A 22,874-nucleotide genomic window follows, 5' to 3' on the forward strand; every position below is an offset into this window, starting at 1 on the left:
TCGAACTGTGACCTCCTGGTTCATAGGTTGATGCTCAACTGCTGAGCCACACCGGCCGGCCTCATTGGTTTCTTTAAAGGAAACATTTAAATTAAAACCAAAATCATTAGGCCTAGATCAATAATCCAACTATTATTTGTTTTACTGTAGATGACTTAGGTTTTACAGTCAAACCAAGTAACCTTGTCTTAGGGACCGTGTCACAGGTAGACATCCCGTGGCTCCCCGGGCGAGTCCCTCGTTCCCCTTGCTTTGGAAGCAGGCCCCTTACAAAGGTTTTTACTGTGAGAAATCCATCAGCCAGCCCTGAAGTTTCCCTGTTTCTGTAGAAGTAGAAATGGAAATACTTCCCCATTACATTCTGTGGGACTGATTGCTAGGGACTACACTAGGAACTGTCCCCCAAACCCTTTCCTTTCGGAAAAAAAATTCTTGGATCCCAAATTCACAAATAGCCAGTGTACCAGATGTAGCTCGTTTCTAACAAAGCCTCTGGCCGTGGAGCACAGACACTGGAGGGAGTTTATGAGACACAATTAACTCCTCTGCTATACTGCTAACTCCCTGAGTGGTTCCAAGTTTAATTTATTTTAGGAAGATTGACAATTATAATTATGTTGTCAAGCCTTTGTCATTTTTTTAATATGTTTTTATTGATTTCAGAGCGAGGAAGGGAGAGAGAGAGCTATGGAAACATCAGTGATGAGAGTCATTGATTGGCTGCCTTCTGCACGCCTCCTACTGGGATTGGGCCTGAAACCCGGCCATGTGCCCTCACTGGGAATCAAACCCTGACCTCCTAGTTCATGGGTCGATGCTCAACCACTGAGCCACGCCGGCCGGGCTGTCGTTCTTACTGTAGCAACAACATGGAAACTGAGACAGAAGCCCCACCCTGACTTTGATCAGAACACGGCAGGGCCTGGATTCTACGCCTGTCTTTCCTACAGTGCTGAGCACTTGTCGGCCATCCGCAGTCAGCAGCGAGTCCCCGGCTCGGTCTAGGGGCCCTGGTCTTGCCTCCGCAGTGCCAGTCGCCTGCCTGGGTTGGCGCCGTGACAGGCCCTGGGAGGCCCGGGAAAGCAGGGCTCCCGGCTGCCTTTTCCCTCCCCTGAGTGCAGGCCTTGTTCAGGGATGTGTAGATCCGACTCTGCCTTAGGAGGGAGGTGGGGTACGCGACCCAGGGGCCCCTGAGGTTTTGGAGGTGGAGCAATGTAGTAGGACACGGGCAACTTTGGAGCCGGACGGACCCGCGTTTTCAGCCGACCCCAGCGTTTTCCTCTGGGTCCTGTTGCGCGGCTTCCCTGAGTTCGTTTGCGACGCTGGGGCTCTCGTGCGTGTGTGGCAGGACATCCGTGCTCTTGGAGATCCAGCGGGGGTATAGAGGTTCGTCAGATGGTAAATGTCTGCCAGCTGCTGGCCTTCACGTGCGTCCTCTGCTCCTGACGGGGACAGACGCGTAGATGGGGCTCAGAAATGTTGGCCGCCGATCCTGACCGCGTGATGGGAGCGGCCTTTGAAGGCGGCTCCATCTTGGGAGGGGAGGGGTTTTGCGCAGCGCTTTAGAGATCAGCCAACTTGTCCCTCTTCTCGCTGCTGTTTCTAAATCCAAAAGGTGGTTGTATTTGTCCGCCTCATTTGTCCTTTTGTGGATGGACCACCTTTCCCCTGGGACGCCTGCCAAGACCAGCGGAGGCACAGCCCTCACTGCGACGGGCCCCACGCCTCCCTTTCCTCCTGTGTCGCTGGTCCCCACGCCCTCCCTCCCTCTCCCCACCCTCGGTCAACTCAACACCCATTTTCTGTTTGTTCAGCTTTCATTTTTGCTTCGGTGGGTTTCTGTTCGCCCCCCTCCTGTGTGAAGGGGGAAACCAGCCTCTCTTCCTCTCCGCGCTCAGAGTTTCTTAGGAGAAAGGGGTCGACCTTTCTTCCTCTTTTTGGCACATTTAGACGTTGGCTTGGATGGAGAACTGACCTGCGAGATGTGCTTGGAGGAGCGCTCAGCATCTGATCGACGCTGAACACGCTGTGCTGGGAATGTTCTGCAGCGCAGGTCTGCAGGAGGGGGTGCCCGCGGGGCGCCCTGGGCTCCAGTGTCGCCCATCCTCACATTCCAGGGCATAGCCCGGGCCTAAATGAAAACCTCCACTGACTGTACGGGTGCTCAGACCTCTGCGGGCGCCGCCGATAGGTTTCAGTTCCTGTGACCTGCTCATCGGACGGTAGCCTCAGGCTGGGTGCTCAATTGGAAAGAAACCAGGCGGGGCTCTGGGTGAGGAGGGGGCCTGCGCGCTGTGTGTCCTAATTTGCCAAGCAAACCGCAGCGCTCAGAGTTTCTGTGCTGGAACCCGCCCCTTTGCTTTTGGTCACGCTGTCCCTCCCCGGGGAATGGCCTGTCTCGCTGTCTTTCTGGTCTCATTTCAGATCCAGCCTCCTCCGGGAAGCCTGGTCTGACCCCTCAAGCCAGTGTAATCTCTGTCTTTAAGACACCGTAGTTACAGTGTTGCTTTATTTAGTATGAAAATAAAAGGAATAGGTTCTAATTGTGGAATAGCTGGAAAGTAGAGACACAAAGAAACAAAGACATGGCTCTCAATTCTCCACTTAGAGCCGCTGGTAAGTTGCTAAACCTGCGGCTAAACTTGGCTCTAACATCCTGAACAGCTGTTAGGTGGACGTCTGCGGACCTTACTTCCTCCTTGTGGCTGTCACCCCCTCATTTGCATATCGAAACTAACCTGTCCCTGTGGACCCAGCCGGAATCCTGCATTTGCATGAGAGACCCTTGTGGCTTTGCCTTTGTAAACCTGTCTCTCTGTGCTCCCTGGAGAGCAGTTGGGCTGCTACCTGAATCTGCGTTTCCTGGCCTGCGGCGGCTCCTTTTGCATTTACCATCTAAAATTAATTATGGTCGAAAGATTTTTTGCAAAAAAAGCTGGACATCTAGATTTTCCTGTCATGTTTCCTTACCTTAAAGCTATTGTGAGCCAAAAAAACAACAACAAAAAACCGAAACCATATCCATGGGCGGCTGCTTGGAGATGACCATTCTTGACTGAGTTCCCAGTAAGGCCCCGAATGGCTGCTACACTTATTTCTGGGTGTTCAGCGGTCTCAGTCAAGGTCTATTCCTGCTGTTTCTCGAATTGACATGATTCTGTAACTCCCAAGAAGCCAACAAGATTTATTGGTACAAAGAGACAAGTTTAAATTATAGATCCCTATACTTAAATGTCAGAGGAGAACAGGACTTCACTATAAAATTAGACAAGATGTCCCGCCAAGCCTCAGTGTGTATGTGGCCTCACAGTTAAAAAGAGCCACGGAGGTCACCTGGCTGCTGCTCCCCAAACTCCTCCCACCTTGTAGCAGGGAAGTCATCTCAGGAAATCCCTGGAGTCTCTTTGTCTTCCTCCCCAGCCTCAGAGATGGGACAGGGTGGGACCTGGCTGTGAGTCAGCCTCACCGGAGAGCCCTGGAGTAATACCTCAACCACCGATGCTTCCTAGAGCTGCGCATCGCCGCCGAGCCTGCTGCCCACGGCCGGCTCCGAGGGATCACCCATTGCCTGGCCTCCTGCCACGTTGGCAGCTTGCATAATGTGGGTCAGCAGAGCGCCGCTCCCCTCGCACTCTGCCCACAGGCTGAGCGGTCTCTGCTTTTGCTGGGTCATTTATCTGCAAACCAAAGGCTGGCTGGCCATTGCCCGTGTGCCCGAGGTGTGCTGGGGAGACCGCCGGACGGCAGCTCTCAGGTATCCCGTGGCTTCCCGTCAGCCTCAGGATAAGCCCGTGATCCTTACCACGTGGCCGGGGCTGCCTCCTCCCCATCACCCTGGGTCTGCGCCCTGCCTTGCGGAGCCCGGGGCCTGCCTTCCGGTGTTTGCTGTTCTTGGCACGATGTGTTTGTAACCACCGTTTAATTTGGGAATAACTTCAGGTTTATGGAAACGTTTTGGAGCTGACCCGGAGTTGCTGTATGTTGCTCAGTCTGCGCTAATTTAACATCTGACAGTACCATCCTACATTTGCTAGAAAGAAACCTACATGGATGCAGGACTATCAAGTGAACTTCAGGCGTTTTTCGAATTTCACTGTTTTCCCTACTAACGTCTTTTTCTGGCCCCGGATCCGGTCCCGGATGCCGTATTGAATCCTTGCTGATTTCAGTTCTGCAAAAACTTCCCGCTTCTTGTCCCGCCTTTCCCATTTCTTCAGGTGCTCTCTTTGTACAGTTGCTCTTGTAACTTTGCGAATTCCCTGGGAGGAGCGATATATTCATTTGTGAACTAATTTGTAAACGGCAGAGCCTTAACTCCCCACCCTTCCCCAGTGATGGATCCGCTAACGTGTAGAAGGCGTCTGACCTAAAACATGCAGGTGGAGGCTTTGCGGAGCCTAGACCCAGAACCAGAGCAGGTGGTCCTTAGGCATCTCACCCCCCTGAGCTGTGTCGGAGGTGTAACCGGGGCGGCCCCACGCTGGCACTCCAGCTGCAGTTGTGTCTGTTTTATTTTTCTAGTCACACCTGGGGGGGTTCATACCTACACCTGTCCCCAGGGTGAATGCGGGCATGCACAGCGGGCCAGAACGGGGGAGCAGGGAAGACTAAGCTCTCCCTCCCCAGACAGGGCACCTCAAGTTGTGCCCAAGCCTAGCACGTGTTGGTTGTGTGCCGCTTTGTTTGTGCTGGTGGCGGGACACTGGGAGAGGCAGCCCGGAACAGGCGCGTTAGTCTGCGAGGGTGGTGAGTGACAGGATGGAGACACTGATGGCTGTCCCGAGTGCTCCTGGGGCCTAACCAGGCCAGATCTCTGACACGCGGTCATGTCTCCCCTGCTTGGGGGTGGGGCCGTGGAGAGTGCACACTCTTTTTTTTAAAAAAAAAATATCTTTATTGGCTTCAGAGAGAGGAAAGGAGAGGGAGAGAGCGTGATAGAAGCATCAATGATGAGAGAGTCACTGATTGGCTGCCTCCTGCAGGCCAGACTGGGGATCGAACCCGCAACCCGGGCATGTGCCCTGACCGGGAATCAAACCCCGATTGCCTGGATCCCAGGTCGACACTCAACCGCTGAGCCACGCCTGGCAAACAGTTCTGGGCGAGTCTGGGAGCTCATTTATTTTATGAGCTAAATAGAAATTTGTTGCCTCACCGGGGAATTTAGCCAATATATGTACCATTATTTCTGTGAGAAAAGGGTGCTAAATTCTAAACCATCAGTTTAGATACAGACTTTGGATATATGATCTGTTTCTAAGTTGGGATGTATCTGTGTTAATTCATTAGTGTTCTTTTCAGTAGCTCCTCCATTACATGGAAGGGGAGCTGTGTGTGTGTCCAATTTTAGGCAATATATAGGGTGTCCCCCAAAATGTATACACACTTAGCAGCTGATAGCTCAATTTTGAAAATAAACACTGCCTTCATAATTATTCAGAGTGTGTATACAATTTTTGGGGACACTATATATATAAGTGTGTATATATATGTATATATATAAAACATTTTCCCCTTGTTGACCCTGAGAATATACCTACCAAAAAGGACTCTTGCAGTTAGTTGGACTTAAATTCATAACCAGAGTCTCGCATCCATTGGCTCGCTGTCCTTCGGGGCCCCCAGGCCTCCTGCCCTGGGCCCCTGCCTTCTGAGTCAAGATAAGGGAGCTCCTAGGATCCAAATTCCACCAATAGAACGGAGGCTTTCCCCGGCCAATCAGAGCTGTGCGGCTCTATCCTCATTTGCATGCTCCCTGCCTGATCAGCGCAGCGGGGATGGTGCTGTTTGGACCAGTGATGTTGTGAGATCCGCATGTGCATAGACATGACCAGTCCGGGAATGGAGGCGGCACTTTTATCTGGATGAGCCCCCTTCCCGCTGCCTCAGGGGAGCCTGCTTTCAGGTTCCCGGGGAGACTGCGCTTCCCCAGCTGAAGCTGCAGCGCCAGCTGTCGCGGGAGCTGCGGCCCTTGAGCTGAGCTGTAATGTCCCAGCCGTACACACAGGGCCTCCGTGCCCTGGATGCCCCACAGCGGCGTTTGCGCAGTCGAGCTGCTTCACAGTCGAACCATTCCACTGAATAAAGCCTCTCCGTTCATGGCACCCCAAATCGGAGGTTTCTGTTGGTGTTGAGTCGATGACAGTGGCGTTCAGTTGACACCCCGTTGTTTTGTGCAGTTGGTTTAGCAACCATTTATCGAGCCAGGATCATAAGGCAGACTACCCTGGGACCCCTGCCCTCGAGGCCTTGAGGTCTCTCAGGAAAGAAGATGAACTCCATCCAAGGCGGGGCCTGTGTGGGCCCTGGCTCCTGCTCCTGGAAGACCTGATTATCCAGTTGTGAATTATTCAGAGCCTCTGTGTCTCTTCCTTTTGGCCTCCCGTTTGGCCATTTCACAGCTCATTGATTTTGCTTTAAGGACAGGCGGGAACGAGATGCGTAGGGAGAAACCGAATCCAGTTGTCTGAAGCTTTGTTGTAAAGGGGCAAATACCGAGGGGAATGGCATTCTTAAGTGACCTGAGGGTTTCGTCTGTGTTGGCCTTGCTACCTGTTTTCGTAAAGAATGGGTAATGGATTTGATGGTTTTAATTTTCTGAACAGAATGAATGCACGTATGTGGTTAAAAAAGGTATAAAACAGAGGGCAAGGGCCTCTCCCTCCCCCTTACCTCCCAACCTTAGCCTCACTCTGCAGAGGGAGCTCCCGCGAGGTTCCTTCTGCAGCCCTCTGGATTTTGTAGAGAACATCTACTCAGATACTTTGTTAAAAGTACACAGATGGGCTCTGACACAATGTTACGCAGCCTTTTTCTTCTGTCCTGTAAGCTCTTTCTTGGAGGTGCTTCTGTACGGGGCGTGCGCACCCCCACGGCACCCCCGTAGAGCCACAGAGTGTTCTTCTGCGTGAATGATGATGCTTCATGAACCAGCCCTCTTTTGATGGGCCTTTAGGTTGTTTCTAGCTTTCTGCTGCTGAACACAGTGCCCCGTGAGACTCTTGGGCAAGTGTCTGTCTTCTGCAAGTTTGGTTGACGGACTGTTGTGCTTGTCGCTAACCGTGAGCTCGTCAGCGCTGACGGTGCCCCTCCGCTGGGCTGTGGGCCCGCGGGGCTTTGGGTTGGACGTGATGCGTGGTGTGGGGCCTGGGTGCAGCTTGGTAGGAAAGGCTCACGCTCTGATCTCGGGAAGATACTTGAATGGTTAAGTTAGAAAAAGTCCCAGACATGTTGTTCTTTTCAGGGCGCTGACCCTGTTCTTTGCATCTCTGTATTACTTTGGAGCTGGAAGGACCGTGGCGAAAGGTTTGCTTGCGCTTAGAGACGGACCGAGGGGTTCGCTAGGTCAGAGATGACAGCTGGACGGGGACACAGCGCAGCTTGCGAAAGGGGTGGCGCTTGTGAAGGGCGCCTGCGCTTGGTTTGTGGTAACAGACTCGGCAACGTGTCATGGTCCAGAAGCACTTTCCCAGTGAGATGCGCGGGAGCAGGGTCTCCAGCGTGGAGCAGTAGTGCCGGTTCCCCGCCACGGCAGCCGGGGAAGGGGGGCCTTGCAGCCCAGGGCTCTGGGGGCCCGGCCATGTGAGCGTCCCTGCTGGGGCCGCGCTTTCCCCAGGGGCGCGCTCGGCCTCCTCCTGGGCTCGTGGGGAGGAGCTAAGAATGGGAGGAAGCCTGTGGGGAAATGGAGACGTGGGCAGCCGAGGGCCCGACTCCTCCAGGCCTCCGCCCAGCGCCGGCCGAGTGCTCAGCACTTAGTTCACCCACTAAGTGGATTTGGGGAGAAAGCTCTCTCGTGGGTGGCGTGAGAGCTGGGTTTTCGTTTATTTGGTTTGGAGGAGTTGAAGTGGGAAGAGCTGGGGGCTGTTGGAAGGTGATTGTTTCTTAATGGCCTGGGAAAGGGGGCCAGTCCCTTTCTTGGTGCTTTTACACACATTCCTTTTAAAATACAACTCTGATGGGGCGGGGAGGGGGCACTAAGGTGCGGAGCCCTCATCTGTTTTTTGGCATTTTTGCTCTTGGAGCCCCGGGCCTTATTAATTAATCTCTGTCGGTATTTCCATCCATAAAGGCGAGACGCTGATGTTTTCTCCTGCGCCTGGAGGTTACGTTTTGGATCTTTCGGCCCGCTGGTAGGAGTGGTCTTTTGAGGTTGGATCTGCTGTCCGGTTTGGGTCCACTGTGTGCCGAGGTCGGACACGGCTGACCTTGCCCTGCCCTCAGTCGCTTCCTGTGATAGCAGCACAGCAGGTGCCCGAGCTACAGACCCGGTGTCTGCAGGGCTGAGCTGGTGACCTTTGTCACTTGTGGCTCTGGCACTCCGCTCTGTGCCATGACTTTGAAAGCGACTCTCCTGGATCCGGCCTTAGGGAACACGTTGAAAGGTTTGGTCTCGGTTCAGTGCTTTTGCTGGACTTGGGCCCACCCCCAAGGTTGACTGTATTCATTTGGCGCCCTCAGAAACAGTAGCCCAGCCATTTCCATCTGTTATCGCTGCCTTCAGGCCGCGCTAATTAAGTCTCCCAGTCGTCAGCTTTTGAATGAGTGATGGTCGGGGGCACTAGGAAAAATTTGTCCTATAAACCTTTTTGGCTGCAGCCCACGCATTCGTTTCAAGACCTTCTGTGCCCTAAAGCTGCACCGCAGAGTATTTTTAGCAGCTTAGAAGTCTGTTCTGAGAGGGAAAGAGGTTGGTGTCTCCGTTTGCCCCCTGCCCCCCCGCCCGTGGGCTCTGGGCTCCTCGGCTGTGATTGTAACTGAGGGGCCAGCCCCTCTGGGCAGAGAGCACAGCCTTCTTGGCAGAACTGCTCGGTCCCCTTGTCATTTATTTCCTTCTTGGAGAACCAGTACACGGCGATGCTGAGAGCTGAGGGGTGCTCTAAGGTACGATTCCTAATAGCTCCTGAAAGGTTTTTTGGGGGGACAGATGCGGGGTCTTTCATGGTTTCAGCCGCCATCATTTTAGTTTTCTTTGGACAGTGAGACAGAGCCTCAGGTGAAAGCTACGCGAGGCCGCCTGTGGGAGGTGCGGCAGAATCCGCAGACGGGGCCGCGGGTTAGAGTGGCTGTGCTTTCTCCTATGACTATATACGTACTTTTTCATTGTTAAAATAAAATACATACGATGTGTTTTAAGTGAGTGCATAAAATGAGCATTTTTCATGATGTTCAACTTTTTATAAGTACAGTTTAAAATATAAATTTTATAAGTACAGCTGTTTATAAGTACAGCTTTTTATAAGTACAGCTTTTTCTAAATACAGCTGTTTATAAGTTCCGCTGACTGTGTTTTCAGTGCTCCTTTCCTTGCATGTTACATTTCACAGACTTGGCCCATCGGTTACTTTTTACTTAAATCCTAGTTGGGTAATGTTCACTTGGTTAACCAATCATATTCCGCAATTTAAATATCTCTCTATAGTTATCTCTCTTTATTGGGCCATAAGCGATCTGCTTTTTAAAGTCAAGTTTAATAGAAACTTTAAAACAAAATGTTAAAGTTCCACACAGAAAGCTTGGAGACCGATTGCCAAAATGTATAACGAAAAAAAAAATCATCTCTAATATCACCCGAAAGAGCACTTATTGTCAGTGTCTTGGTGCCTGTCTCTCCACAGTATTTCCTCTCTCCCATGGTGGGTAACAGACCCTCCTAGATACACTGTTTTATTGGCTTTATTTTTCTTAGCAAAATGTTCTGATACTGTTACATATTTCTTTACAATCTGAGAGGATAAGCCTGCTCGTGTGTATTTTGGATGTATTATTAATTTGTTAGCCAAGCCCATGTTTTGAAATTTTGGGTTATTTCCAGTTCCTATTTCTTAGTAACACTCACCGTTGTTACTGTCGTTTTCTTGGGATACGCGCCATAGCCCTGTTGGTGATGCACATTTTAAAGGCTCTTTGATCGGAACTGAAACGCTGACCTCCTGAGACGTTCCATTTATATTCCACACACGTTGTGTGGTGTCTTTTCCCTCACGTCCTCATCAACAGCGGATACCAGGGTTTGGCAGATAAAACCATAGCATTACAATGTACATTTGTTTCATTACTAATGAACGTTATCTTCTAAAATAGGTTTGTTGACCTATTTTCTTCTTTGAAGAATTCTCCTGTTTTATTTTTTTCCTATTGGGCTTTTTATCTTTTTCTTATTAAATTATATACGCTCTATATTCTTTAAAGCCCAATTTTGTTTGCCTTTTAATATTGGCTGTTAATTTTCATGTCCTGGAAATGAGGATTTTACCTCCATGCATTGGGGAACTTGAGGAAATCTGCTCCCGTATGACTCTTTTGTTAAAAACTAAAGCAGGTACAGCAGACAAAGAGACTATATTCAGAGTAAGTGATGAGAGTTCACGGGATTTTCCGAGGGCTACCCAGCTGGAATTAGTCCTGTCTCGTAGCCTGCGTGTCCCCAGAATCTTCCGGATGCTAGTAGACGGTGCTCCGTCGGTGATGGTTACTTCCCGGCATCCTGTATGCGTTGCCCATGTGGCTTCATCTGCCAGACACGGCAGCATCTTTCATTTCTGTTTCTTGAAAGAGTTTCTCTGCTTCCTTCCCTTTGATAACTGGTGCTTGTGAGACGCCTCGTACTCGTATTTCTTAAAAAAAACCAAGGATCCTTGGAGCTGATGTGTTCCTGAAAACAGTGTCCGTGAGCCCAAGGATGAAATAATTGGCACTTAGGGAACTGATTAAAATTCCAGTGCAGGAGTTTAAAGCGTGCTCATTCCTGTTATTTGAAATTCTGAGGCCTCGAGATAATTACCTGTCACTTCTCCCCAGGGTTTTGCTGTGACGGCATGGCCTGTCCCCGGTGCTGAGCAGCGGGTCTGCCTGCACCCAGCGCCTGCCGAGGGGTGTGAACCCGGGGTGGGGGGACTGGGCGCAGCTGGGCTCCCACGGTGTGCGTGTCAGGTTCAGCGCCGATGGATGTGAAAGCAGCTCCCAGGAGCAGCGCAGGGCCTCCCCCGTGACAAAGCCACCAGGCTGAGCCTCCTGAGGTCTTCTGACCATTTGGAGGCAAATTATGAACTTACTGGCTCAGGACAGACTGACCAGTGTTATCCCCACAATAAGTAAAATAAAGATCGGTGCTTTCCAGATGTTGGTGGGATTAGCTGTGTTAGGGAAGCATTAATTTGGCAGTTAGCTGTTCATTTAAAGATTCCGCCCCACCCCACCCCTGAACAGAAGAAGGGGTGGAGTTTAGATGAAACCCACAGTGTTTTGAACCTCGGACCCTCCCAAGTGTCCCAAAGCCTCAGATAACTGAAGTTCCCTCGAAGCTGTGCAGGCTTTGCCCAAGGAGGCCAGTGCTCAGGGAAGCAACGTTGCCAACCAGGCCTCTTGAAAACAAAGATTCTAAATATTCGCTACCTTACATTTGTTCCTGTGGGAGTTTCCCAGACTCTCCCTGAAGAGAGCAAACCCATCCTCCCAGAAATGTCGGAAAAGTGAATAAGTTAAGAAAAAATAAATTTCAGGGTTTTATGTCCACCCCGGAAAGTAGCTCTACGCACTCTGCAGAGATGACCACCCTGGTTTCTTAAGGGTTGTCCGTCTTCTGCCTGGCTGGTGTGGCTCCGTGGATTCAGCATGATCCGTGCACCAAGAGGTCACTGGTTCGAGTGCTGGTCAGGGCATGTGCCGGGGTTGCGGGCTCGATCCCCAGTAAGGGGGCTGCAGGAGGCAGCCGATCGCTGTTTCTCTCTCTCGCTCCCTCTCCCTCCCCCCTCTCTAAAATCAATAAAAACATTTAAAAAAAGAAAAGAAAAAGGATGGCCCATCGACTGAAAAAGAGAAAGTATTTGGTAGGAGAGGTGAGGTCAGTGGCTTCCTGTTGCCCCTGAGCAGCCTCAATAACCAGGGCGCTGTCCAGGGTTCTGGCCGAACGGCCGCCCCTCAATAATAATAGTAATAATAGTGGTGCCGTGATTCTTTAACCCGGAACAGAGAAAGGGCCCTACCCTTGTATCAGGCAGCGGCCTCCGGGGGCCTCCTGTGCTGAGTGTGGCTGGATGTCGGCTCGTTTACATCGATGTGCGGATTCCTATTGGGGATTAGCGAGGATTTGTTCTTTGGGGCTCATTTAGGTGCTGGCTAAATGCGGACGCCTCTGTTTAGGCCCGAACGACGCGGGTGCTTGTCCTGGTCCGTGAGTAACAGGCCACCAGGATCCTTCCCTGAGTAGCGGCGTCTTACAGGCCTCAGGGGTTCCAACGTGAGGCTCCCTCGGTTGAGCGGCGCCTGACAGGCGCTTTCTCGCCGTCCCGCGCATCTGCTTCGCCGGCAGCTTATGAACTGCGCGTTTCTGCTCCTCACGGTCGCTGCAGCCAGCAGCTGGCGGCGCCTCCTGCCTCCACGATGCACCTGGGAGGGGTGGTCCCTTGCGAGCTCACGGAGGGGCTGCTCTTCACCCAGAGCCCTGGGCGGCACCCCGGCTCTGAGGATGCTCGGTAACAGCACCCAGGGCGCTTGGTTTTGCCACCACGAAGAAGCTGCGACTCAGAAGGGCACCCGCGTGGGGCCCCAGCTCTTCCTAATCTATGAAACGGCGTTCCTGATACTAACCACGGGAAATCCTCAAAGCAGTATGGGAGTGTCGTTTTCGTTGTTACCTTCAGCGTGAGGAGGTGAGATCGGGGTGGGGGTGGTCTCAGACGAATGGCTGCCCCCGATCAGGGAACCGTTTAAATAGAGGGAAACCCCACAGTGGGCGGCTGTGGGCGGGCCAGGTCTTCGTGCACCTGCACCCCTGGGAGTCGTGTCCCCCCCGGGGCTGTGGGACTGAGTCCTGGCTGCTGCGGGAAGGGTTCAGACTTGAGCTCCCGACGCCCCTGGGCTCCGGGGGACCGTGCGGAGCGTGGGTTCCAGGTTCGAGAACGTGCGCCTGTCTTTGGCGGTGATGGAGGGTGAAGGGGAGACGTTTAAAAGGCCTCCTTGAAGGAAGACCCGGTTTATCACAGGAGACTCAGGCGAAATGAATTGTTATTTGGGGCAGACACCTGAAATTGCTCTTCCTCGCCAAAATAAATGGATTTCTTTGGCTGCCTGAACTTCATTTCTTGAACGGGGCAGGAACTCACGGTGTCTAAATTAAACTCATTTTCCATTCATAGAACTGGGTCGCTGTGGGCTCCCTGAGTGTGTCCGAGTGTCTTAAAGCGCGAACAACAAAAACAAAACAGCCCGGCCGGCGTGGCTCAGCGGCTGAGCGTTGACCCAGGATCCAGGCGCTCGGGGTTCGATTCCCGGGCAGGGCACAGGCCCGGGTTGCGGGCTCGATCCCCAGCAGGGGGTGCGCAGGAGGCGGCCGATCAGTGACTCTCATCACTGATGTTTCTCTCTCTCCCTCTCCCTTTCCTCTCTCTGAAATCAATACAGATCCATTAAAAAAACAAAACAAAACAAAAAAACACACAAACCCCCACTGTTTCTCGCCCTTTTCACAGGGCGTCTGATTTAGCCGGTGGACCGTGTGACATCTACACCCGCCTCTCCCTGGGCATCGGGCTCTCGATCGGGGTCTGGTCCTGATCTTGTCAGGCAGCCGGGACTGGGGGGCATCGCGACACACCTGCCAGAAAGGCCTGGGGGGCGGCCCTGGGGGCGGGGCGGGGAGTGGGGGCTCTGCGGGGTAACTGGCCCCCGCCTTGCTTGCAGGCAGCTCTGCTGTCGCTGTGCCTTCCCATTTTCCTGCTGCTGGTGGCTTTGTGTTGTTTCAGAGATGTTATCTACACGCCCGGGGTCGCTGAGCTGGACCACGGTGGTGGGAAGTTGTGAATTAGAACAAAAGATGGCACGAGTGGAATGATTTTGGAAAACTCCGGTTCGGAGGGGCCGGAGCGTTTCTGCCCAGTGGCTGGTGCCTTGGGCTCGCTGTCACTTGTGCGAGAGAGTCAGGTCCCTCGGTGGCTTCGTACCTGCTCTGCCTGCCCCTCCGAATGTCAGGTGTCTGACTCCCTTGGGAAGCACGGGGGCTCTGTGGCCCTCCTTTGTCCCTCTCCCTCTTTCTCACCCTTGGGAGTGAGTCCTGACTTCGAGTCCGGCGGACACTGGTCCCCCTCTAGGGGATCTGTGACTTGGATGTGGCTTTTAGAATATTCTGAAATACGAAGATCTAGGAATGTGAAAACTGTGGGAAATGGCTTTCAAAAATGGAAATGGGGCCCTGGCCAGTTTGGCTCAGTGGTTAGCGTGTCGGCCCTCGGACTGGAGGTCCCGGGTTCAGTTCCCGCCAAGGGCACGCACCTCCGTTGCCGGCGTGATCCCTGGTCCCAGTCGGGGTGCACGGGGAGGCAGCCAATCCATGCGTTTCTCACATTGTGTCTCTCTCCCCCCTCCCCACTTCCACTCTCTCTGAAAAGCAACCGAAAAAATATCCTCAGGTGCGGATTAAAAAAAACAAAAATGGAAATGGGGGGTGTGTGTGGAAATCTTTGTGACACTTTATTGCCCACATTCCTTAGGTACCTGAATACCGTGCACATTTAAAAATGGATTGTCTTTAATTTGCCTTTTTCATAAATTGGTTACGCTCCGTGCATTTAGAGACATGAAAGGCTAGAAAGATAAAAAGGAAATATTTGTTTTCCTAAGTTTCTTTTCCCTTTTAAAAAACTTAAAGAAAGAAATAGCCCTGGTGGGGCAGGTCTCCCCGGAATGACCTGCTCGCTTTCGGCTCCGCCCTCTCCCGTCCTGTGTCCTGTGCGGCCGTCCCCGCCTGGAGCAGGGTACCCATCGGTGACCAGTGTTCCCCTTTTTCTCTTTGCAGTGCGCAGAGGCCAAGAAACACTGCTGGTATTTTGAAGGGCTCTACCCAACATACTACATGTGAGTATCTGCGCTTTCCTGCCGGTTTCACTCTGTGGACAGCTCTTGGGCTGGGAATTCTAATTCTTCACCAGGACTGGCTATGGGACGGAGAAAGCCCTGTCTTGGGAGGCCCTCACCCGGGCTCACCTGCCTCTGCTCGCCAGGTGACGGCCCTGAGGACACAGCCTGCTCGGGCCAGTCACGTTGGGGACCGGGAGGAGTACTGGTGCTGTGTCCCGAGGGGCATGTGAGCTCACACTCGAGTGGTCAAAGGGGCAAGACGTGTGAGCAAGGCCAACATTATGCTGGTTCATATGGATTTCCCTCGGCCGAGGGAGTAAGGGTGGGGGAGTGGGGTTTTGAACTTGAGCAGGAAAAGCAACCCAGCGCAGCTGCTGTGCCTGTGTGTGTGCACGTGGTCGCGAAGGGCACCTGGCCCGGGGGCCGCGCCCCAGGCAGGAGCGGTCACGGTCACGGTCACGGTCACAGCCTCGCACGGCTCTTCCTGCGCCCTCGGTGCCTGCCAGCCTTCTCTAATGAAAGCATCGCTGCCTTCCCCCGTATTTGTATTTGTGTTTTATTGGTGCTGTGTTAGTCGCTGGCTGTTCTTGAGCCACCTGACGAGGTGTCCAGATTATCAATTATTTTTTTAAAAAAGATTTTAAATTGACTTTTAGAGAGAGAGGAAGGGAGAGGGAGAGAGAGACAGAAACATCAATGAGAGGGAAACATCAGTTGGCTGCCTCAGGGGATCGTGCCCGCAATCTGGGCACGTGCCCTGACCTGGAGTCGAACCGGTGACCTCTTGTGCAGGGGTCGACGCCCAACCACTGACCCACACCAGCTAGGCAGCCAGTATGTATGTTCTTCTTACCAGTCATTCTCGGGGAGTTTCTGATCTTGAAGAGCCCCGCGTGGGAGGAGGAAGGCCGCCTGGCTGGGAGCGGGGAGGAGGCCGGGGAAGGGGCCGGCTTCCTGCCTGGGCTTGGTGTTGATAAGCAGGAACCCTGAATGCCCTGCATAGTGGAGTCTTCCCCGCCCCCAGCTTCTGACTCTTTAATAATCATTTTAACATTAATGTAGGTGGTCAATACTTCAGTTACAGACTGACTTGTCTGCAAAAGAATTAAAGTCAGTATTTATTAGAAAACAAAATAACTGCACCAAAGGACACTTCTAAATAAGTTAAAAGAAATTACGACCTTAAATTTTAAACAAAAGTTGGTTTTCGCTGATAAAATAATTGAAACGTGACTGAGTCCCCAAGTGTTTCCTACAGATACTTTGGAAGTTGTCAGAGGGAATATTGTGTTTTCCCCTTGCCTCCTCTCTCTCGCCCTTTCTGTTCCTCTCAGTGCGTCCCGTTAGGAATGCAAACTCGAGAATTCAAGGCGAAAGGTACGATTTTGCTTCACAGCGACTTTTCCTCCATTTGTTTCCTCCACTGTGAAAATTGAGGTGAACCAGACTTTTCTCAAAATAATGCAGGCTGAGTAAAAAAATACAAATTAGGATGTGTAATTAGATTATCTTTGGAGAAGAGGTATTTTCTTTTTCTACTAGAAATAGAGCATCCGTAATATTTTCCTTTCTCCCCCAGTTGCATGGTTAATTAGCATACATTCCAACAGCGTGCTCGAAAGGCATTTCTAAGCCAGAGGTATTTATTTCAACAGTTTCTTCATACTGTTTTGGCTCATTCCGTGGCCAGGAAAACATGATGTTTTGTCTCTAATTAGACAGTCAAGAAACAAAACAGATATAAATTCTGAGGCTTAAGCCAATATGACCCCGTAAAAACCTGTCATTACGTCAGGTATAAGCCTCCCTTCTCCTCAAAAGGAAAACAAGCTCTGCTCAAGATTCCAGAAGCGTCTAACCGCTCAGCTCAGGTGACCTGGGAGTGGAGCGAGCACCTGTCGAGCCTGGAGTGGTCCAGATAACACAGGTAACTTCAGTATCAGCCGGAAACAGGCGCCGGCCTCAAATTCAGAGTCAAGGAAGGAAACAGGTGCCGGTGCTTTTAAAATACAAGACAAGCCCAGGAACGTGGCCGGACAGAGTCCAGCGGCCTGGGGCCCTCGGAGGGCAGAGCGGACGTGCCTGCCGCTCCTGAGGACAAAAGCGCAGAATGGCCCCATGGTCACGAAAGGGAGGGTCCACGTTGTAGCTTCCCAAACCGGCCTTCTCTGGCTGCCGTCGCCGTGGAGCGAGAGCCCCGTGAAGAGCGTGACCAGCGCGGACGGCCCGGGCGAAGCTGCAGCGGCCCCGCGCGTCCGCGCACCTCAGCAGGCGGCGGCCGCTCCCTTGGCAGCCGGCCTGGGTCTCCTCAGTGAGCAAACAGAGGACGTCCTTGTAAGCGGAGCAACATGGCCCGCCCCGGGCCGCTGCACCCGGGTCCTGGAATAGCTGGAGTAGGACATGGGGATCCACCAGTCCCTATAAAACATCCCATCCCCAGAGGGAAGCGTCTCAGCAAAGGCATTGAGCCAACAGCGCAAAAAGGCAGAACAAGTGAGAGCGTCCGCATGCCCGGCCAGACGGAGTTAAATACACACAGGACCGGGCACGAGCGCCCAAGGGCCCGTTTAATATTCCTGAACGGGGCGCAGAGCCTCTCAAAGGTGTGGGACACATGAAAGAAGCAGCCAAACCCCTGTGCAAAAAAACTGCGCGGCAACCAAACCCCGTGTTACTGCGGCCGACCCGGGCCAGCTGTCCCAGGAGGCGGGGTGGGAGCAAACGAGAAACACAAGTCCTGGTTGACCCTCGGGGCTGGGACAGCGCCTGAGGTCTCCTTAGCTGAATGCGGTCCCCGTGGCACATTCTCGCCGACAAATCAGTGGGCCCGGCCACATCATCAAACGACTCTGAATATAACAACGCACCAGCAAGCTGGTGGCATGGGACATATCTGTTAACACAACACATGTTGGTCCTGGACCTACAGCTCCAATTTGGAAGACCGTGAAAAGCAAGCCATGGAAGAGGGACTGGATCACCGATGAGAGCTCCTACTGCAGCCGAAAGGGGAACTGGGGACGTGAGAACGTGGCCCACCACGTCCACGTCACAACAGAAAGTCGGCCAAAAGCATGAGACGCGAGACCGAACTTCATCAGCATAACCTACCACCAGTGTCCTGCGGACAAAGAAATGAGGGCGGTAAACGTGACATATTGTTCTGATGCGGTCCACCTGGAACTGCCCCTCTCAGAGAGGTCACCTGTCAACAGAAGTCTCCCCAGGACCCGCGGGTGCTCGGAGACCTTGAGCTCCACGGTGGTTCTTTCCTTGAAGAACAGAGAGGTAGTGAGGCCACGCCCGCCACTGTCTGAGGATGTCAGTGAGGTTGGTCACAGACCATCACACGAGTGCCAACTTCCTTCCTAAAAAACTGCTTCAGTTCCTCTGCCGTCCGCTGTACCTACTGTTTTACGTCAACCCCACCGCGACTGGTGTAGGGCTCTAGGGACCGCTTTGTAGGGCTTCCTTGGTCTTCCTGGCCTTCAGGATTTTCCCTGGACGTAGCGATTTCTTAGAGACACCTCTTCACCGACCTGTGTTATCTGGGCTCCGCAGCCCGACGGCGGGGACCTCAGCAGGGAGGGCGGAGCCGGGAGCCGTCTCAGCGCAGCTGGCAGGCAGGGGGGCTCTGGGCCAGGCGCCCAGGGCCAGGAACCAGCGAGTCTTGGCAGGAAGCCTCCGCTGCTGCTACAAAAAGCCAGAACCTGGGAAATAAAGCAGCAGAGCGGAGACTCGGAGTCCGGTTCCAGAGTTGTCAGGTGGAAGAAAAATGGGTGTGGGGCAGCAGGGGGAGCAGGTATTTCGGTTCTTCGTGGAACAGTGAATTTTCCTGCCAAGCTTTACTGCCTCGATTCCGCTCCCATGCAAGTGGGGCTCAGCCCTGTCTTCGTGGAAACGATCTCTCTCGTGTCGTTTCGTAGGTTCGCTAATGAACCATTCCCGGGTTTTCCGGGGCTGCAGGAGTCGGAGGTCCTTGCTGTCCCGTTTACTAGTCTATTTGCTCCCTTACTCCTTTGCTGATTTATGACGTAGTTTGGAAATCTTTCTGGGTTGACGGAGAATTCGAGCCCTGTTCTTGTCACTCAGGCCTCCCACCTCTCTTCTCTCCCCACCGTGAGGGGAAGGGTCCTGAAAAGTAAAAAGTCACGTCCCTCTGTTATTAGGGTACCGAAAAGTCATTGCCAAGATCAACGTCGAGGGGCTCCTCGTCGCCCATGCTTATTTCTAGGAGTTTTATGGTCTTATGTTTCAGTGTTTAATCCACTGTACGTTAGTTTTGGGGGGTGGTGTGAGATGGGGGTCCAGCTCGATGTTTCTGCCTGTAATTATCCAGTTGCCCGTCGCCGTCTGTGGAAGAGCCTGCCCTTTCCCCTGGGTGTCCTTGCTCCCTTGTCGAATGTTGGTTGACTGCACCTGTGAGGGTTGACTTCCGGGCTCTGTTCTGTTTCATGTGTCACCGTGTCTCTGCATGATCTCGAATTTCACTCCAGCGTTACTGTTATCAGCGAACGGGGGCTACGTTTTTGTAAGACAATTAGAATGGGGGCAACCGCTGAAGCCAGTGGCCCAGAGCCTCGGGGAAAGCCACGTGCTTGTGCTTTGCCCAGCTCGGTGGAAACAGATGCGTGGAAGGCGATTGCTCACGTGTGAAAGAAAGATGGGTGCGTGAGTTACTGAATTATAACAGAATTAATGGGTACACCCAGCGGCGTCGGGCGTCCATGGAGTACCGGTCACTCCCACGCCACTGCTAAAGGGGCAGGGAGGGAGCCCGTGGGGACCCTGGGAATGAAGACGAGGTGGGCAGGGCCGCCCTGCAGGAGCTCCGGGTCCTGGCTCACCCCCACCCCCACCCCCACACCAACACCCACCCCACAGCCCATCACAGTGTGTGCCCGGTGCTGGGCAGCGGCCTTTCCTCCCAGCGCCGCGTGCTCTGCCTGTGGCTTCGCCCAGGTCGTTTCCGGGCCCCGTTCCCAAGTGTCCCGTTGGAGTGTGCAGCCTCTTTTATAAAGTACTCACCTTGCCCTGGTCGATTGTGTCTCTCCTGGCTCACCCTCCGCTGTGAATACTTAATGTGTGAGTGGGGGAAGTGTTTGCAGGGGTCAGAGCCGGGTCCAGGAGCAGGCTTGGTGGAGCCAGTGTCTGGCCGGCTGCCCGACCTGCCTGCTGGCGCTGGAGAAGCCAAGACCAGTCCCAGGGGCCCCGAGACACAAGGCACCTGCGGCCATCGGGAGGTGCTGTGTGCCCTCCCTCCTGGCTCCACATCAGAGCCGGGCCAGATGGAGACCTCCCTCTGAGCGGGGTCAGCTCTCCTGCTTCGGGATGCGCAGGGTGGGAAGGGGGCGCAGGGGCACTTCCTTCACTGGGCTTTCCTCCACGGGCCCCTCTATTGCCCTTTTTATTTATTTAATTTTTTAAAGAATAGTTTATTGATTTTTAGAGAGAGGAAGGGAAAGGGAGAGAGAGAGAAACATCGATGTGAGTGCAGGACCCACAAGGTGTCGGTGCTGGCCCGTGGCAGAACCAGCAGGGGTCATGCGCTCCTTGGCCCTGGCGCCTCCGGGGAAGGAGCTGTCGTGATTGGGCCCACGGGCGCGTGCAGGAAGTGTGGTGCTTTGAATTGCGTGGACCGTATCCGCCTCGGCCCTTCCATTTCGGCCACCTGACGGACAGTGGTCAGCGTGGCTGGTTTTGTGACCTGCGGCTGTGGCTTTCTGTCCTCTGTCCTGAAATCTGCCTGGATCTCATGATGGGCCTGGCCCTCCCGGAGACCGACCGCTGACCACCTGCGCCCTCTCCCCTCAGATGCCGCCCCTACGAGGACTGCTGCGGGTCCCGGTGCTGCGTGCGGGCCCTCTCCATCCAGCGGCTCTGGTACTTCTGGTAGGTCTGAGCCCTGCCTGTCCGGACGCTCCTGCACCCCGCCCACAGGGGCCCGGCCCACAGCCAGCGCTGTGGGCGTCACAGTGGCGTCACCGCTCCCGGGGTCACAGTCTTGGGGGCTGCTTTGGTTAGCAGGCAGGTGTGTTCGGTTGGCCTCAAGGTAGCACCTCTGCTCCCAGAGGGGCAGGAAGCCCCTTCCCGCCTCCGCAGGCCCGTGGCCGGGAGAAAGGCTGATTTTTTTGGATGGTGGCTGGGCCGCAGCTGCTTCCTTCAGCAGCTCCTGGCCAGTTTCTGAAATGACACTGAGGCTGACCGTCTTTTTTTTTGTTTTTAAGATTATTGTAATTGATTTGTTTTTAGAGAGAGAGGGAGGGAGAGGAGGAGAGAGAGAGAAACATCGATGTGAGCGAGAGACTTGGATCGGCTGCCTCCTGCGCGCCCCCTCCTGGGGACTGAGCCCGCAGCCTGGGTGTGTGCCCCGACTGGGAACGGAACCGCAACGTGGTGTCGGCCGAATCCTGACTTTCCAGACAGACAGCTGGGCCGCAGCTTGTCCATCCCCTGCTCTCTGGAGGGAAGGGGCCCTGCAGGTGTCTAAACAGATACTTGCCCGGGGGGAGTTTTAGACGAGAGCCCCGGGACAGCGCCGCCTCCGGTGCCCGCCGCGTGGACAGAGCTGAGGGGGAGAAGCTGTGGGCTCCGGGCCTCAGGCCGTGCTGTCCCCCCAGGTTCCTCCTCATGATGGGGGTCCTCTTCTGCTGCGGAGCCGGCTTCTTCATCCGCAGGCGCATGTACCCGCCGCCGCTGATCGAGGAGCCCGCCTTCAACGTGTCCTACACCAGGCAGCCCCCGAACCCGGCTCCAGGTCAGCGCCCCTCTGTCCTGGCCCCTCCCTGCCGTCAGGTGTCCTCTGTGAGCATTCGAAAAGCCCCCCCCCCATGGAATGTGCTGGAAGGAAAGCTCAGGCCGTGTTCCTCTGTTTCCCTTCCCTAACTGGACCGTCCACCGTAACCCTCCCAACCTGAGGGCCAGTTCACCTGCGGCATGTCCCAGCCCTGGAGGGCAAGGAGGTGGGGTTGGCGTCCCCTTGGCTTCTGGGCGTCACAGTTCCCGCCACACTGAATCCCCGACCAGCTGGCTCTGTCACTGTTTGGCTGTCATCTGTGACCGGCTCTTTGAGGACATGTGAATCCAGCGCTTACATAAGCAAGCGCCCGGTTTCGCTCAGTGCAGAGGGGCCTGCCGTGAACACGCTGGTCCTGCCCACTCGCTGCCCACCTGCTCCTCGCTGCCCACTTCACAGGAAGGATCGGGCGCCTTCCTGGGCCCCGGACCCTTTGCCAGGGCGTGTGGTCCAAATATTGAACAGATTTACAAGGTCCCTGCCCTCACTGAGCTTCTAATCGCCCCTTCACTCCTCTCCTGTACATCTGTCCTCGCACCCTATGCACCTGCTCAGACATCTCCCACCCGTACGGACACATCTTCCTTTGCCTGCAGCCCGCTGAGCTGCTCCGTCCCCCGACCAGTCTGCACCCCCCGTAGCTCTGACCCACTGCGCCCTGGCTGACACGGGGGTCACCTTGGAGAAGAGCCACCCCCCCGCCAACATCAAAGGCGAACAAAGCGCACCCATGCACCAGGCCGCCCTGCTGGCACCCCCACGGGTTGTCTCCGTGTCTGAACCTGGGCTCACCTGGATGACAGGTGACCCCCCCGATCAGATGTCTGCACAGCCAGTGGGAAGGAGAGAAGGGGGCCGTGCTTCTGAACTGAGTTTCAGCACATGGTTCTCGAGGGCTGAGAGCTGCCAAGGGGGTTCCTGCCACAACAGCTGTGAGGTGACTGCCCTCGCGGCCCCGGTTTTCTTGACTCGAGTGCACGCGGCGTGCTCTGCTGGCCATGTTCCCGGCACATGCCCCCCAGGTCTCTGCAGAGCTGCCGGGGCGGGTCACCCGGTCCTCGGCGAGTTCCGAGCCCCCACCTCGCCCCGAGCCCCACACTGCTGCTGTCCCGTCCCTCCTGTCACCTGGCCTCCCTCCGAGCATGTGCCGCTGGTCGTCTGCACCCCAGGAGGTTAGAAGCTGCGCGAGGCCAGCGACCTGCTGTGGCTCACCACCTTGTCCTGGCTC

General features: G+C 54.3%; 1 protein-coding gene across 1 annotated transcript in view; it reads left to right on the forward strand.

Moving 5' to 3' along the window:
- VOPP1 (VOPP1 WW domain binding protein) overlaps positions 1-22,874 on the forward strand; it is a 30,581-nt gene that overhangs the window by 5,271 nt on the left and 2,436 nt on the right. The window contains exons 2-4 of the mRNA XM_081147875.1: positions 14,789-14,847; positions 20,665-20,742; positions 21,471-21,607. Coding sequence (XP_081004001.1) covers positions 14,789-14,847; positions 20,665-20,742; positions 21,471-21,607 — 274 coding nt within the window. The remainder of the gene's footprint in view (positions 1-14,788; positions 14,848-20,664; positions 20,743-21,470; positions 21,608-22,874) is intronic.

Source organism: Miniopterus schreibersii, assembly GCF_964146895.1.
Source record: "Miniopterus schreibersii genome assembly, chromosome: 9".
NCBI classification, from domain to species: domain Eukaryota; kingdom Metazoa; phylum Chordata; class Mammalia; order Chiroptera; family Miniopteridae; genus Miniopterus; species Miniopterus schreibersii.